General features: G+C 34.0%; 1 protein-coding gene across 1 annotated transcript; it reads right to left on the bottom strand.

Moving 5' to 3' along the window:
- Positions 1 to 16,956, bottom strand: LOC126965230 (activating signal cointegrator 1 complex subunit 2). Its single transcript, XM_050808706.1, has 13 exons — positions 16,604 to 16,956; positions 16,431 to 16,508; positions 15,696 to 15,847; positions 14,560 to 14,740; positions 13,539 to 13,736; positions 12,499 to 12,749; positions 11,910 to 12,089; positions 11,679 to 11,819; positions 10,707 to 11,026; positions 8,934 to 9,171; positions 7,171 to 7,318; positions 4,895 to 5,043; positions 1 to 1,687 (listed from the first exon to the last, which is right to left on the bottom strand). Exons 1-13 carry the CDS (start codon positions 16,628 to 16,630, stop codon positions 1,531 to 1,533), a joined length of 2,220 nt encoding a protein of 739 aa, XP_050664663.1. The 5' UTR covers positions 16,631 to 16,956; the 3' UTR covers positions 1 to 1,530.
- Between the last annotated feature and the right edge of the window lie 510 nt (positions 16,957 to 17,466).

Raw genomic sequence — 17,466 nt, 5'->3', positions numbered from 1 at the left:
TAACATTCCAATAAATATATTTGAACACTTAACAGGGTAACAAATCCTATTATAACAATTTAACTCAACTATCTGTAGTGACTTATTTTACTGCTATACATTCATGTCAAAATATATAATAATATATTCATAATATTGTGAAACCGAACAATACGGTTAAACAAAACTTGACTGTATAATATATTTCGTATTATTTTATGATTATGTAATATGTAGTGAATAAAGTTACGCGATATGTATTAAAGCATTTTCTTTTCAATAATTTAAGGCAATTAATTGGCTATAGCACCACTAGTTTTAACTATCACCAACAAAGATCTACCAAAGTAGAATAGTAAAGAGATTAACAACCAGTAGTCTTTTTATGTACTGGTAAATAAAAGAATTGTTACATGTTGAACTTTTCAAAAATCTTGCCTTAATTATGGATATAATACTAATTACAAATGACGCGCATCAATGAAGTGTGTCAATGTAGGTATCACGCCACTGGTGGGGAGGAAAAGGCGCGCGGCAAGGAACGCGGTGTGAATTTTGCCTAGCGATTTATGAAAAAAATTGTGGATTGAATGTACACAATAAGAGTAATTGGACTATGCTATTTTAACGAGTCAATGCTTTGACGATTTTTTTGCTTTTTGTTTCTTATTAATAATGTTAGTGTATATTAGGATTAATTGCAGAGCAATTTAAATGATTCCACAATACGGATAACAATAATTGGGTTTCAGAGTGAATTATTGTTAAATAGAAGAAATGATTGTAGAGCAATTTGAATGCTTCTGCAATACGGATAGCAATAATTTATCTTTAGTGTGAATTATTGTTAAATAGAAAAAATGATTGCAGAACAATTTGAATACTTCTGCAATACGCATAACAATTATTTGGTTATGTTCCGCAATACGAATAACAATAATTGGGCTACGCTTCCGCAATACGGATAGCAATAATTGGGTTATGCTTCCGCATTACGAATAACAATAATTGGGTTTCGCTTCCGCAATACGCATAACAATAATTTGGTTATGCTTCCGCAATACGAATAACAATAATTGGGCTACGCTTCCGCAATACGCGTAACAATAATTTGGTTATGCTTCCGCAATACGGTTTCAGTGCGAATACTTAAAAAAATCATTGCAGAACGATTTGAAAGCTTAGGCAATATGGATAACAATTATTAATTACTGTGAAGACTACTTCAGTAGAAGTAATTGCCAAACAATTTGAATGCTTCAGAAATAGAGGTAGTAATAATTGGGTTTCAGTGTGATTTTTTGTTAAATAGAAGAAATGGTTACAGACCGATTTGAATGCTTGTAGTTTGTATGAGTGCTTATTGTTATGAAACTGTAGTATAAAGTAGCAAGTAGAATAATTCTGGCATATAGTTTAATAATAATGGTATTGGGTAACAAAGGCAATAATAAATTAAAAAGATTATTGGGTACGAAATACAAGAGAGATATTACAAATCAAGTAGTCTATGATAATACTTGGTTTACGACTTCTGTAGATATGTAAATATCAGGACGGCATCATGCCCTGACTCCGTTTCCACTGGGCACCTTGTCTCCTGTTGTGGTTGGCACGAGACGATTTATGCTTCTCTTTCTTATCTCGGTTGTGAAGAACCTCCTTCTCTTGACCGTGGCCCTTGGGTTTACCCACCACATCGATGCTCCTGTTAATGTAAAATAATCTTAGGAATTATGGAACAATTTTTTTTTTTTGAGAATGGCATGGAATGAAGACGCTATTAGTATTTTTAAAGTTTTCTTCCAAGAATAACAAAGAGGCACAATGTGTGTATTAAATTTGCCGGACTACTAAGGAAACCTATTGCAGAGTCAACTTGAAAAGTAAGGGTGAAAGAGAAGAAGGTTAGAGAACAATATAGTATGCGGGTATGGAACTCTTATAGGATCCTTTCCGTGTGGATCTGCCATCGTTTTTCTTATAACTATAAACATCATCTCGCTATTTAGTCCGCGTTTCCTTAACCTTTCCGCATCGGCGCGCTCCGGATCTCGCTGTACACTGTAGATCGGCAAGCTTCCGGCATTTTCGCGGCATTTTCCCCGTGTGTATTATTTTACGTGTAGTTATAAAATGCTTATAACTAGGGTGATTTGATTGACTGTCACTGAAAGCTATTGAAACAAGCTATAAGACCATGTACAAATTATTCATATTGTCTTTCTTTTTTATTTCACAAAGACTTTTCATTCGAAAAAAAGTGTAAAAATAGGTATATTTTAAAATAAATATTGTAATTATTGTTAATTACTTGTTTTATTTATTTCCTTTTATGTTTTTGTAATGAATAGTATATGTTAATTATAAAATTAAGCTTAAATCTCCACAAAGAACGATCTTCGTGTAAAGTCTTGATAACGACCGCTCGCTGCGCCGGCCGGGAACAAGTGGACACATAAGTGCTTTGTCCGTAAAGCTATGACGTCGAATATTGGTGGCCTTGAATCGTAACGGATCGAAATGTGTTTGGGAATTCACTCGTTCATAACTGCGTAGGCAAATAAACCATCTTGTACACCTAATAAGGGTGAACCCCGAGTGCCCTGAGTGCCCCGCGGCACAGCCGCTCTCATTGTTTTTTGAATTACCAGTGCCCGCGGGCACGGCTGATGCGGAAAGGTTAATTGTACACTCTTGAGCTCTCATGTATTGGCAGTGCTTTGTAGTTTTTTTATATAAGACTAGTGGACCCGACAGACGTTGTCCTGTACACACGTCTTAAAATTGAAAAATCGTTTCAGCCGTTAGGAGGACTTCACTAATATACACATGAGCAGGAGAATTATATTATATGCACGGAATTGAGAATCTAAACCAATCTCAAATTCACTGGAACACACAAAAAATCATCATAATCGGTTCAGCCGTTTAGGAGGTAGTTCAATTGTGAATCTAAACCGTTCTCGAATCCACCTAAAGACACACACCAATCACAAATTCACTGGAACACACAAAAAAAAATCATCAAAATCGGTCCAGCCGTTTAGGAGGTAGTTCAATTGTGAATCTAAACCATCCTCGAATCCACCTGAAGCCACACAGAAAGTTTCATCAAAATCGGTCCAGCCGTCTAGGAGGAGTTCAGTGACATACACACGCACACAAGAAATATATATATAAAGATAGGGCAAACGGGCACTTAATGATTAAACATTACTGTGTTTCGGTCTGAAGGGCGCCGTAGCTAGTGAAATTACTGGGCAAATGAGACTTGACACCTTGTCTACAGGTGACGAGAACAGCTTATCATTTTTGGGTTTTTCAAGATTCCTGAGCGGCACTGCATTGAAATGGGCAGGGCGTATCAATTACCATTAACTGAACGTCCTGCTCGTCTCGTCCCTTATTATCTTAAAAAAAGGCTCAAGGGTTGCCTCACCACTCCCCATAGTGGTGAGGCAACCGCCAATAAGTGGCACGAGTACTAAGTAGGTATTGAGTATTATTAGTTAGGCCTTTAAGGTGGGAGTATGATCTTTTCTTGAAGGTCCCTAAATCTATCAGTTCGGAAAAACATCTGCCAGTAATTGACTCCACAAAGTGGTTGAGCGAGGCAAAAAATTGTGGAATGCCAGACGTCAACGTGATGCGAGTGGTATTTACTTGACATGGCAATATAAAGTATTATTTCTGATGGATAATATTTTACCGCTACTTCGCCCGTGTACATGACGTAATGTTATTTTAATCGACGTAACATTTTTAAACAACAAGAAAAGTGACAATTATTTAAATCGTTATTTAGAAAAATATATTGTGCTTAGATAATGTACAGACTGGCCTCGCTCTGATATTATTATATTTATAGAATAGATGGTGAAGGAGTGTGATAACATACTTTAAAACAATTTGTTATTTTTAAAGTGATATGAGGGATATCACTTCTGGGATAAATTATAAAAATTATATTTGTAACCAAATTTATAAACGATGCGGGACTCTTTAAAAATAACAAATTGTCAAGATTTGAAAGAGCGAATCTGAACTCAATTTCTTAATATGCCATTATTGGCGTTGAGCAGGTTATCAAGTGTAAAGTAGACCCTGTAGATGGAGCCACAATGTGCGTCTATAGAACGGTTCGCTTGGTAAGAGCGCTCGAACGGAAGCCTACAGGTTGCGGCCCTGCGGGTTCGAGTCCCGCGTTCATTTATATTGTTTATCTACACCCATGCTTTAAATCCTCTATTAAAGCTTCTGAAACAGTAAGCTTATTGCCAACATTAAAACACCCAATGTTCTAATAACCATAACATCATCCAAAAGAGTGTTGTAATGTTGTATTGAATTTCATAACAACACTCCTATGTTTTTTTTTTATCCCTTCATGCGCAAAGAGTTTCAACAGACAGCCACATTCTTATTGCTTGATGCCTGGTATCTGTATGAATTTCAAAAAAAGAACATTTTCATTTACGCGCGTTCCACACTACTAAAACGTCGCGCACCGTAAAAAAAGTGTGTTATTCGAATCCCCGCCATTTTTCTTCGAAATTTTTATTGTTTTGTTTACAAAAAATGAGCGATTCATGTGCGTGCGAGTGAATTTTAATTATTGCACTATACAAAATGTAAATTACTATTGAAATAAATAATTGTTTCATTAATACTTACTTTATTTGTATATCATCAGAAATGAATGAAATATTAGGTTATTACTAGTAGGACTGGTGTTTTAATGTTAGCAGTAAGCTAACTGTTCCAGAATCTTTTAGAGTATTCATATTCTGGGTGTAGATAAAGTCTTGTATGCAACTGTTGATAATTAGGTATTAAAACACTCAATTTTAATAGCCCTTATTACACAACAGTTGCATAAATAACTATTACAGATTTAATTAGTATAATATACTTTTGTGGTGGTGGCCTGTGGTCTGGTCGTCGCGGCTGCCTGGTTGCTTCACGACGTGCTCGCAGCAAGGCGGGGTCCACACAGAACTCCCTTCGCTGCTGACTGCCCGATGGTCTCTCTTCCTCGCTCTCGGACTCCTCAGACACCTCCTGTTAAATATTTAGCATTAAAATAAAATTACTGATTTAAATGGGTATAATAATAACCACCTCAAAAAAAAAATTAATCTGTTAAAATACCAAAACTATATTTTTCATATTTAAATACCAGGCTCCGTGTTAGGAATGGGTGTCCCGCAGGGTTCAATTCTCGGACCATTTCTGTTCTTAGTTTATATCAATGTCCTACCCTATCTCATAAAGAACACACATGATATAGTATTGTTTGCGGATGATACATCACTATTACTCTATCGAAACAAACATAAACTCGCAATTCCATCTACTAGGCTCCGTAAAATTGCTAAATCTTTTAAAGTGGATTGTGTTGTATTTTATAATAAACTCCCAAATGAAATTAAAATGTTACCTATTAAAAAATTTAAATGTATCGTAAAAAATAAATTAACATCTAAGGCCTTTTATAGCGTGAAAGATTATTTTAATGATAAAGATAGTTGAAATTAATGTTCTAAATTTTGTTAATGAATATTGTTATACTCATTTGAATGCTATTGTAACTTTTGTACTTCATCCTGACTTGCACTAAATATATTATACAGTTTTACAGTGAATAAAAATTTTTTTGACTTTGACTTTGACTATTTAAAGTTAATCGACGTGCAACTACTATTGAAGATGTAAATAATGCTATTTCTAAGGAAGAACAATGGATCAATGTATTCGTTTCTATAACAAACTCCCCGAACAGATAGTAAATTTGTCTATAAATAAATTCAAAGCCTTCACAAAAAGTGAATTAAGCAGCAAAGGCTTTTACAAAATCCAAGATTATTAAAATGATAAAGCAGCCTGGAATTGAATTGATCTACTTAAGTGTGATTTGTTTTAATGTGATTTTAATTGTTTGATGTTTTTCATTTTATTTGATTAGTTTGATATTATTTATTTATTGTTATTAAATTATGACTTAAGCCATTGTTATTCAATGTTATGAGTTCAATAAACGTCTTCATTTCATTTCATATAGCAGTGGTATGCGGGCTCCTCCTCTATATATCTCTCTCTTTGATACTCATTTGAATTTATTTGAAGCCAGAAAAACATTTGAAATATTAGTGGAATTACCGCACAGTAATAACCCATACCGTAAAACTGAAGCAATATAGCCGCGGTATGCAGTAAGTGCAGCATTAAATGATACAGTTTGTCTGTGCCTTCTCAAAGCGAAAGTGAACTTTTTTATTTTGCCTGTCACTATGTCACATTGAGCGTTCCAGTTACAATTATTACCTAAGAATAAACCCAAAAATTTTATAACGTTTGTTTTTTTAATAGTTTGATCACTGCTAGTCTAGTTATATTTAGAGTTTTATGCTGCGTGTTATAATTAGAAAGTTGTATATATCATTCCCGACTCGTGGTAACACCAGTTTGTCACACCAGTGTGACTACGAGTAATTTTTTTTCCTCGTCGTCACACCAAGGGTTTTACTACACCCTGTTGGTAATTTATATTATAAGTGATGTGTTAATTCCTATTCTCATGATCTCGAAACTAACGAAACTTATTAATAATTATATATATTTAGGCCATTTTACGGAAATACTACTTTAAATAAGGTGCAGTTAAACCCCACGGGTTTGTGAAGACGAGGAAAAAAACATTTTCAATCCATAGTCATTCGTTACCTAAACTATCGAGAATGTCGAGATCATGAGAATAGAAATTGACACATCACTTATAATATCAATTACAACAGGGTGTAGTAAAACCCTTGGTGTGACGACGAGGAAAAAAATTTACTCGTAGTCACACTGGTGTGACCACGACTCGGAAATGGTATATATTCAGTTTTTGTCATATTACATGTCATCAGCAAATAATCATACATTTATAGTTAACAACATCAGCTAAATTATTAAAGTAAACTAAAAATAGTTAGGGTCCCATAAGACTACCTTGAGGAACTCCAAATTTACTTACTAAATAGAGTGACTTGTGTGTAGTCATCTCCAGTTTCTCATTTATTTTGTTTCTACAATTTGTTGTCTGTCGGCTAACTTTCAATCCATTTTAGAGCTTCTTCGATCCACAAAATCAAATTACACGGAATGGAAACTGTAAAGGTTTCCACAGCTTCCCGTATTACTTACGTCATTCTTAGCACGGGACTGCAAGACTCGCGGCGTGACGAACGGGCGGCGCACGTCGTCGGTCAAGTCCGTGTTCGGCACGATTCCATCCGAGTCGTAGGTGTCGTCGTACTCGTCGGAGTACATCGCCACGTCGTCGCACACCAAGCTGGAAACCCGGAAACGAATTATGATTAATTATTATTTATAATTTTTATATACATATAAAAGAAATTCGTTTCCGCGATATACTCGTAAACTACAGAATCGATTTAAACAAATTTTCACAGTTTAATCCAAATTGAGAGATAGGATAGTTTTTATTTCGATTCGTGAGATTATTTAATTTCTGTAAGTTATAACACACACACACACAAATGCTTACACATTACTGCGTCGCGGCAGAAATAGACGCCGTTGTGGTACCCATAATATAGTCGGCATCCCGTGCAAAGGAGCCTAGGCTCATAATCACGCTAAAAAAATGTCTGAAGCAAAACTCCGCCTACGCGTCTATGAGGCAGAGTTTTATACAATAGACTTTGAACATTACTGTCATGAAATAAGGTGTTAATTTGAATGAGTATTTTAATGTAAATGAATATTTTAATGTAAATATATAAGTTAATGTATACGTAATATATACGCCGCTCGGACATGTTTTGACGACTTTTAATAGGCGATTGGGAGTCTAGTTATTTATGGTACGTCAATGGTTTAGCTACATAGAGCCTCTTGATGTTTGGCAACGCATGACAACAGGCCAAGTTTATGACTTTAGCGTGCGGACAAGCTACGTCTTACACTCGCGATTTGTATGACACTTTGTGTTAGTGTGCGTGCATCCATGTGTCCTGGGTTTGGACTTAGTATCCCGTAGCATGAATTAAAAGGTAAATAATATTGTAGTTGATAGAGCTTTAGTCCACGATTATAATGATACCACTCTTATTACAAGGTAATGCACCGTTTTCAAGAAAGTAATGAAATAAAATTCTAGCCTAAAACGGGTAAATCACGTAAATCATGTAGATTAGCGCTGTCATGGCGCCAGGAGGCCTAAAAATTGCCAAAAACTTTCAATTATAAATGAAAAACAGTAAAATGAAACGTAAAAAATAGTCTGGGATAGACCAGACGGCTTCATCAATTATAATTTAGACTAAAAAGGCTAGAACCCAGGGTTGAAAATGCAGTAAAATAACAATAATTATTTTTCATCAGATTCCTATAGTGTTTATTCCGTTTTCGTATAATGTTTACACTTTATTCCATTTCTATCGGAATTGTGTGAATGTACCTGTGTTCTGTGTTTTATTTACGTGTTTTACCCGTTTAGTTTTTTTTTCGTTATTATCTTGAAAACTGTGCATTACCTTGTAAAAGGGATTAAGATTATTAGCACTAATGCTCTATCAACCACAATTTATAAAAATTGTTTAGGTTAGGTTGTTTTAGAACAGTTAAAAGAACGAAAGAAGAAAGCCAAGAACGTCAGTAACGAATTCTAGGCGTTTCCCTTTCTTTGCTCCCCATAAAAATGTCCCAATCCTTAAAAATTTCATAATTTGAGGTTGTAATAAGAGTGGTATCATTATAATCGTGGACTAAAGCTCTATCAACTACAATATTTTTTAACTCATAATTCGTGCTACGGGATACTAAGTTTTAACCTATTTCTGTATGTTGTTTTAGTGTGCGTGCTTAAAATAGAAGTTAGCAGTTCGCCGCTATCTCGTCTTATATTATCTAAGACTAGGACCAATTGTATTATTACTACTTACTTATATTTGCTATATATGTCTGCCCTGCTCTTCACATCCTTGTTGTCGTTCAGCATATCCTTCAGATCCTTATATTTGGACTTCCTCTTGCCCAGGTGTATCTTGCTGAGATCTACGTCGTCTCTGGTCATCAGGTCGAACTGGTCACCGTCGAACACGTTCAGTCTTTCCACTCCCGTCTCCAAGAACTTCTTGTCAAGTGGATCTTCAGGTACTACTGGTAGTGATTGGTCAATACCTAAAAAAATTTACAAATTAAGGTTTTGAGCTATTAACGGAATATTTCAAAGTCAAAGTAAAAATAAACTTTATTCAAGTAGGCTTAAACTAAGCGCTTTTGAATCGTCACTAGAAATATTTCTTTTATGTTCGGAAAAAGTAGAGCTCGTGAGAAGAACATACAAGAAACTCAACGACCACTCTTTTCAATCAATATTTTACAATGGCCGTAATATACAAAACAAATAAGTTTATAAGGTGCTGCGCTGCATATCCTATGTTGGATGTAACCTTTAGAGCTCGTTTTCATTGTTTGTGTAAGGATGCCTCGTGAACACGATGGTCGTGATTACTGTCATAAATAGTAGATAATCGCATCCAACAAATACATAATAATTCATGAATTTTTAAGTTACCGGATCATCAAAATTGCTTCAATAGTAATTATTAGGAGGTAATAATTATTTTGTTGATGAATCTTACACACACGCATATAATGCTAAAGCCTCATGTAGGTATACACTGCATTCTACGTCTCGAGAAAAAACCAACTCTATATAATGTCTTCTCAGCTGAGTCGCAATAGTAATTTTAGCATTTAAGCCTTCAATTCCTACCCTATTGAAATTGAATAATGTTTGTACACATTATTTTAAAGTCAAGTTATTATATAACACTCCCGTAAATATAATTGATTTTTGTAATAATGCAAATTATCTGCAATTATTTATTTTTTTAAGGACAATCAACAGGTTACAGTTAATCATCATTGAAGTAAACATAATTATTCTTAAATTGAAGACCCACTTAGAGATTGCGACACCATGCAAAACAGATAGTTAGAAGCAGAAAAATCGAGAAAGAAGGGGGGACAGTATTGTACTTAAAGCGGTGAGGGTAAGATTTTTTGTTTACAATGAGGTTGTCTCAATGATTATGCCCTGGACTTCATCTTTTTTGCGTGTAAACGAAATGAAATCAATATTTATAACTAAGCTTCTTTTTTTTATTTCTAACACAGTACTTATAACTAGCTGACCCGGAAAACGTTGTTTTGCCATACAAATTATTTTTAGAGTAAGACTGTTTCTTGGACATTGCAATATTATTTTTCTAAAATAAAAGATTTTTCTGACATAAGCGTAGCCTAACTTACTGCTTATTACAACAGCTAGCTGCCAATAAAAGTCCCGTCAAAATCGGTCCAGCCATTTCAGAGATTCGCCGGAACAAACAGAGAGACAAAAATTGTAAAAAATGCTATTTTGGTGTATATACCGTATATATATTCTCATACACATGTAGTAAAAAACGGTTATTTCAATATTACAAACAGACGCTAGTTTTATTTATATGTATCTATAGATTGTCATTCACCTGGAAAAGCTTTGATAATATTATGCACTTTCCAGTATTTATAACGTAAGCCAAATAAATACGTTCACGTTATCTTCTTATATGTTATTTTCATCTTTTTATAATTGAAAACAGTAATTGCTAATGATACGGTGATTATTTTAGTCTACATCTAATTAAGTCATTTGAATAACTCACCTCTCAATGATTCTGCTAAATTTCCCTCTAATACACTACTAATTACCCTCTCCACATTGAAATCATAATACTTTAAACATTTTAATATAAAACCGTCCCCCAAATGCGGTAAAATATCTTTCACTTCACTAATAAGAGATTGTTCTTTGATTTCATCGGGTAATTCATTGTCTGTGGATGGCCCAGGTCTACTGTCTCTTGTTTCAACATGGCCGTTTAATTGTCTATGCTCTTGTTTCTCTATGTGTGTTGGTTCAGGCTGATCTTCATGTAGGTTAGAGTAAATAGCTTGGAGAATGAAATCTGTTTTTACGGTATCTCTGATAATATACTTAAGAAAAATTATAAGCTTGAATATTAATTTCAGGTATATTAAAGATTTAAATTCCCATTTACTTAAATAGAAAATTGTTGACTATAGAATATTATTATTTAAATGATAATTCATACATTCCTCAATGAGTCCCGGCATGTACTGAGGAGGCCAGATCAAAACTGCGGCCAGATGCGAATGTTTCTTCACTAGTACCAACAAGCCAAAGCAATATATTACACCTGCTGTAGGACTAAATGGAGGACTGTAATCCCTCTGACAGACGAGAGTGACTGTATGATGATGACTTCCATGTTGTGATGCTATGCATACAACATGGAATACGCATATAGCATACGGGATCAAAACCCCTGCTATGTGACTATGTATGTGACTAAACTGCAGGTGTAGGGGGGGTTGACCCGCATTTGCTCATCAGGTCCTTACATAAATTAAATTTGAAACAAAAATTTATGATTGAATGATGAGGAACTCAAATCGTCTCGGGTTCCGTTTGAGCACTCTTACCAACCATGAAGCCACAACCTGAAAGTTGAACAAGACAAACAGTCATAAATTTTGGTTTCAAATATAATTTGTATAACTAACCCAGTTCCTTATAATTAAAGTATTTACATTATTTAACGGTAAAAGGATACATATCAGGGAAAGCTTGTTTCAACATCTCCAGGTCATCATGCACCGGATAACAAACATGGTAGTCTCTTATCAACAGATTTTCTGACAGTGCTTGCATCATCACAGAGAGGTAAGCTTCCATATTTTGGGATATGTTGCCCCTAAAAATATTAAATAATTTATTTAAGCTTAAGTTATATGAGTGAACACTGCACATGCAGTTGTTTCTACTGTTACTAAATAAAACTTACTCCCCACTAAGTATATAACTTTTGTAGACTGCCAGTATTTCTCTGATAACGTCGATGAGCTCGGACCTGCTGAGATCTATGTAGCCTTCTAGTTCGGTGTAGCTGGAACTCGACTGATCTCCAATCTCTTCTAGCTTCTCATACAAGTGTGGTATTCCATACTCGTAAAGTTGGGCTATACTGGAAAGAAAGTTTGCATTAAGAAATGTCAGTGTGTGTACTGGCTATTTGTTACATATTCTATTGTGATCGTTAGCGATAGTTGGGAACACACAATATCAAAATAATTAGTTAAGTATAAATACTAAAAAAAAATACTATAACTCAGAATAATTAATAGTGATTTGTCAGAGTATATATAGTTCGTTAAAAGGGTTAATTTTCTTCTATTCTTATTTTGATAATTGTTACAAAACAAATATCAGCTATAAGTGAAAATAACATCTTTTATAAACAGTTGACATTTAGCATTGAAAAATCTACTAAATATACGATAATCCTTAAACTACACATTCTTTTCAGACATTTAGCATTGAAAATCTACTAAATATACGATAATCCTTAAACTATACATTTTTTTCACTCTCACCTCAACACAAAATTCGTATTTCTAAAAATGTCAGCACTTTTGGGATAGACTTCCAAAAAAATCCTCAACGTCATAGCCGTATCTAACATATGTATTATCAAATCCTTCAATATATCAAGAGTGAGTTTTTCATGGTCCTTCGAGTCGGATGGCCGTCGTATCTCACCGAAACCTTTGTATGTCGCTGGTAAGTTTGGTGGCTCTTCACAATCGTAGTTGTTATTGACTTGAAGGATTATGAATTTGAAAGCCTGAGGATTATTAATAATTGAACTTGAGATTATTTTTATTTTATTTGATATTTCAACAAAACAGAATTATAAACAATGCACATAAAATAATATTGTAGGGTAAAAACGCGAAATGTCAGACAAACGTCCATCTCTCGGATTCCCCAATCTCGCGATTGGGAAGAAACATCTTGTTTCTCACAGCTACAGAGTCAGCTGTCGGTAAAATTTCAAATTTCCCTTCAAGCATAGAGTATACTCCCAGGTGTAAGTTATTCTGCGGCTTTAAGTATGACAACATACCTTCATTCAAGGCACCTTAGTTTTAATTTTCTAGCATTTCACTGCTACAATCTACGCGACGGCTGTTTTCTCTTCGGTCAAATTATGGAGTATCCATCTACTACGAAGCTTATACTAATGCAAATCTGCTGGCCTCTCTTATCAGCCTCAATCTTGCGCCGTACAGTTACGATGCTATTGCCACTTATTGCCGTTGCTGGTCATCCTCCTTGATCCAGTTCTATACAGTGGCATGTGATGGAACATCATCATAAAAGCCTTATCGAAGTCGTTCATAACTTGATGGCGAAAATTTTCTTGCGTTAGATACAATTAGACGCGCTATACTCACTTTTCAAATTGCCGCCAATTTAAAATCAGTTGAAATTCCGAAATTTAATTTTAATTTTGTTCTAACTAAATAACGAGAGCTTTGTCTGGTTTTTAGTAAGGACTTTAGAATGAATTTAGAACATAATATCAACCATAAAAAATCATAGGGTATAAGACCATAGTTCCAGAACATACCTCATGTGCAAACCGCAGCGCCCCTGCAGTTTCATCCATATATTTCGGCTGTAATGTGAACACGGCCTCCAGCATCCTTGAGACATGGCGATTGTTGTCACATCCGTATATCAGACAGATATCAAATAACAGTGGGATTGTGAAGATGAAATTGTCAAAAAATTGTTTTGACATGAACTCTTTGCTTAGCCATTGGGTCTGCAATTAAATAAAGATACCTAATTGAAATAAATTGATAGCAAAAATATTTCTTATAACAACTAAAAATTCCTATAAATAAAAACATTACATTCCTACAAAAGGGGTAGATAGAAACACGGCTAGATCTTAAGGTATTTCGTTAAATTTTTATCTTTGGTAACTGAGGCAAACAATCATCATTTAATTCGAGCCAATAGAGAATAATCCCTCCATAGTAAGAGGCTCATATCTAGTCATGTGGTAGGAAACACATGGCAACTTTCACAAAATTTTGTACCGTGTTTTTAGATAAACCATGTTGAAATAAAATTATCATTATGTGCAAAAAGTATTATAAAATCAAACACACATAAAAGGCCAACTGTGATTGTCTCAAGTCAAGTAGAGTCCAGAGTGTAGACATGAATTGCTCATCCCACCTCCAATTGCCGTTGACGAATAATAGAACATAATATATTGTAATATCAACTTGTCACTTTTCTGTTTGATATTCATGAATGAAGTAAGACATGCGCATGTCAAAATGTATTGTACGAAACTAAGTATCCATAATATTTTGTAATAAAGTATAGAAGCAGGCTATGTTTTTGAAAATAGAATGAATTTTTTTTAAATGAACTATTCATTGTTTGTTACCTTAAATTTTATTTATTTGCTCCTGATTAATCCTACTAATAACTTCCCTTTCTTGGTGTGTGTCCATGCAGAATGGGATGTTGCTATGCCAACTTAATGGCTGACAGGCAGTATTTAATAAAACCTTTAGTTGCAAATGCAACGGGCAACTACTAGTTTATAATAATATTGTAAATTAATTTACCTTACTCTCTTTATTTGTCACTAATCTGCTAAACACAACAAGCACAAGTCTCCGTATTTCCTCATACAAGCTCCTCACATCTTTCATTTCATAAGGTGTCATGTATGGAGGACGAGCCTCCTGTAGAAATGATATTATCATATCCATGCACTGGGAATGGTGCAGAACCGTACTCCAAAACCTGCAGATAAACATGATAATATCAAGTCATTATATAATATGGTAAAAATTTATGCACTTTGGTGAAACACTTTCATAGGTAGGCTGGAGAGTGATAGTGATAGTGGAAATAAATATTTTCTTCATTATTATATATTTCATGATTCGACAGATAACGAGTCTAACAGACAAGAGAATGTTAAATAAAATATTTTTAACTGAATTTTTACATTAAGTCTGTATTAAAAGTGAATCTCTTTATTAAATTATCAGTGGTTAATCATAAAAAAAAATATATTTAAATGGGTGATACTTGTGATAATCAAAGAAATTATCATTAATCTCATATCAAGTAATCTAAGCAGTAACTCTCCCCATTTCAAAACAGTACCCGTTATAAGCTGTACCATGTCTATTGGGCTTATTACCATCAGATTTAATAATGATAGGTTCAACTCCGTCAAACTTAATTACCACATTTCAGCAATTTCGGAGTTGGCTATCCAAACCCACTTGACTCGGTCATGTGGTGTCTCACCAGTATAGCACCACCCCATCTCCTCTTGTGGGTGTCTTAAGAGGCGACTAAGGGATTGAAAGAACGGAGCATGGGAAGCAGTATCTTTCCAAGAGAGCACCAACATCAACTGCAATTGCCAACCTGCCTGCCAAGCTTGGCGATTATGGCAAAATCCCCCCAAAATTAAATAAAAAAAAACAACAGATGCAGTGGTAGGCCCACCACAAGGTGGACCAATGATCTGGTCAAGATCTCTGGTATATATGTTGGATGAGGGCAGCGCAGGACCAATTATCATGGAGGCCTTTGTCCAGCAGTGAACGTCTTACAGCTGATGATAACCCACTTGACTTTATGTATATCTCCAAGTACATAAATGGTTTTATACAGCATCAGTAGAACGGGACATACACAAACATACAAAATTCACACTAATATATTGGTATAGATTAAGTACCTGTGATGCTCCAAACTTAACAACCACTTAAGATTTTCTAGATAAATTGATATTTTAGACTTCCAAGCTCCCACAGAACCGGGAATTAAATTACTGCCTGTTGGAGGCCCCTCATATAATATTAAATCTTTTTTCTCAACCCAGTACGGACTCTAAAATAAAAAAATAAAAGAAAAAGCATTACAAGAGAAACAATAGCAATTTGATGGGAGTTAGTAACACATTTATCATATTAATTTTTAATTTTAATAAAGGCAAGTTGGTACTGTATTGTTAGTATATTTTTTTAACAGTTTTCTTAATATGTATTTAAAATATAATTCTGTACAAAGTGAGCTATTTGAACTGAGATATTAAGAAGTAGAATTGTAAATGATGGAATCTCTTTAGACAATGTTAAGTTTAAATTTGTATTTTGAAGCTATCTATTACTTTCCATTTACTTGATTAAAGCAAGTCATACATATTCAAAATATTGTTAAATTTTATAACTAAATAATATTATGATCTATTATTTAGTTAAATTTAATTATAATATATTCTCTGATTAGAGATATAATGTTTTATGCGGATGAAATAACAATTTATGTAACAATTATTTATATAATTAAGTTTGTATTTTCATGGCATTTATATAATTACGTTATCGTAATACGATTAAAAGATAATATTAATAAATCTAAAATATTAATGCTGCGTTTATGTATACTTCTAACTTCTCATTAGTAAACTTACCAAAGCCTTAATTTCTTGTAAAATACCTCCATTTCTAACTGATATGGTAAGTTTTTCAGCCGGTAAATTTTCAGGATTCTTAAAAGATAAAAGATGATTACTTTTCAATTCAGAAGTTATTTAGGAAAACAAAATTCTCAACATATTTATTATATATAAAATTCACAACATACCGAAACCATAACGTAGCTAAGACTCATATACCTTTCCAATTTAATACTATGATGAATGTATAATTTATCACAAACAATTTAAAATAAAGCGCATAAATTCAAATATTCCTAATTAATTAGTACAAGAATACTTATTCAGTTTCCACGTAAACCAATGTACGTATAAAATTAAATTCTTTTTGATCCAATCAGTGAATATAATATTAAATCAATCAACACTCAACAATGCAGTATTCAGTTTTGAGCGTTTAGTTTACAGTTTACATGAAATGATGTAAAAACTAAAAATCACAATTTCTTTACTGTTCGCGAACAACCTCATCAAACACCTCATCCAATAGCCATCACGTCACGTCCTCAACTCACAAATAGGGACTGGCAGACGTCAATCTGTCTAGTGTCAAGTATGTACTATAACAGACAGATGGAACAAAACGAGAATAGACTCGAAACGACTGTCAAAAAGTATTCTGTATTTTGTTGTTTTGTTGAGTCGAGAATCAACAATTTTTTGGCGGTTGAATAGGTAGTCGTTGAGCACAAGATAGTATTATTTAACTACTCTTGTGTCATTTTGAGGTGATTTAAATAATTTATATTAAGTATTAGTAATGTTTTTGAGTTTTACTTTGGAAATAGCTAAGTCCATTGACACGACTAGGTACAACAGCGCCGCGATCAAATGCGTAGACAAATATTATGTGATCCTTATTAAAAGCCCGAAACAGATGTTTTTGTATTATCACTCACCAAAAGTCTACAACAGGCTATCAGACGTTACAGAGGATATTCTTGAAAAAGGGCGAAGAGACGTCCTGCTGAAAGAAAAGGTAAATAATAATTAAATTCAAATTCAGATATTT

The sequence above is a fragment of the Leptidea sinapis genome, chromosome 7, assembly GCF_905404315.1.
Source record: "Leptidea sinapis chromosome 7, ilLepSina1.1, whole genome shotgun sequence".
Classification (NCBI taxonomy): domain Eukaryota; kingdom Metazoa; phylum Arthropoda; class Insecta; order Lepidoptera; family Pieridae; genus Leptidea; species Leptidea sinapis.
This window is presented reverse-complemented; position numbering and strand designations above follow the sequence as displayed.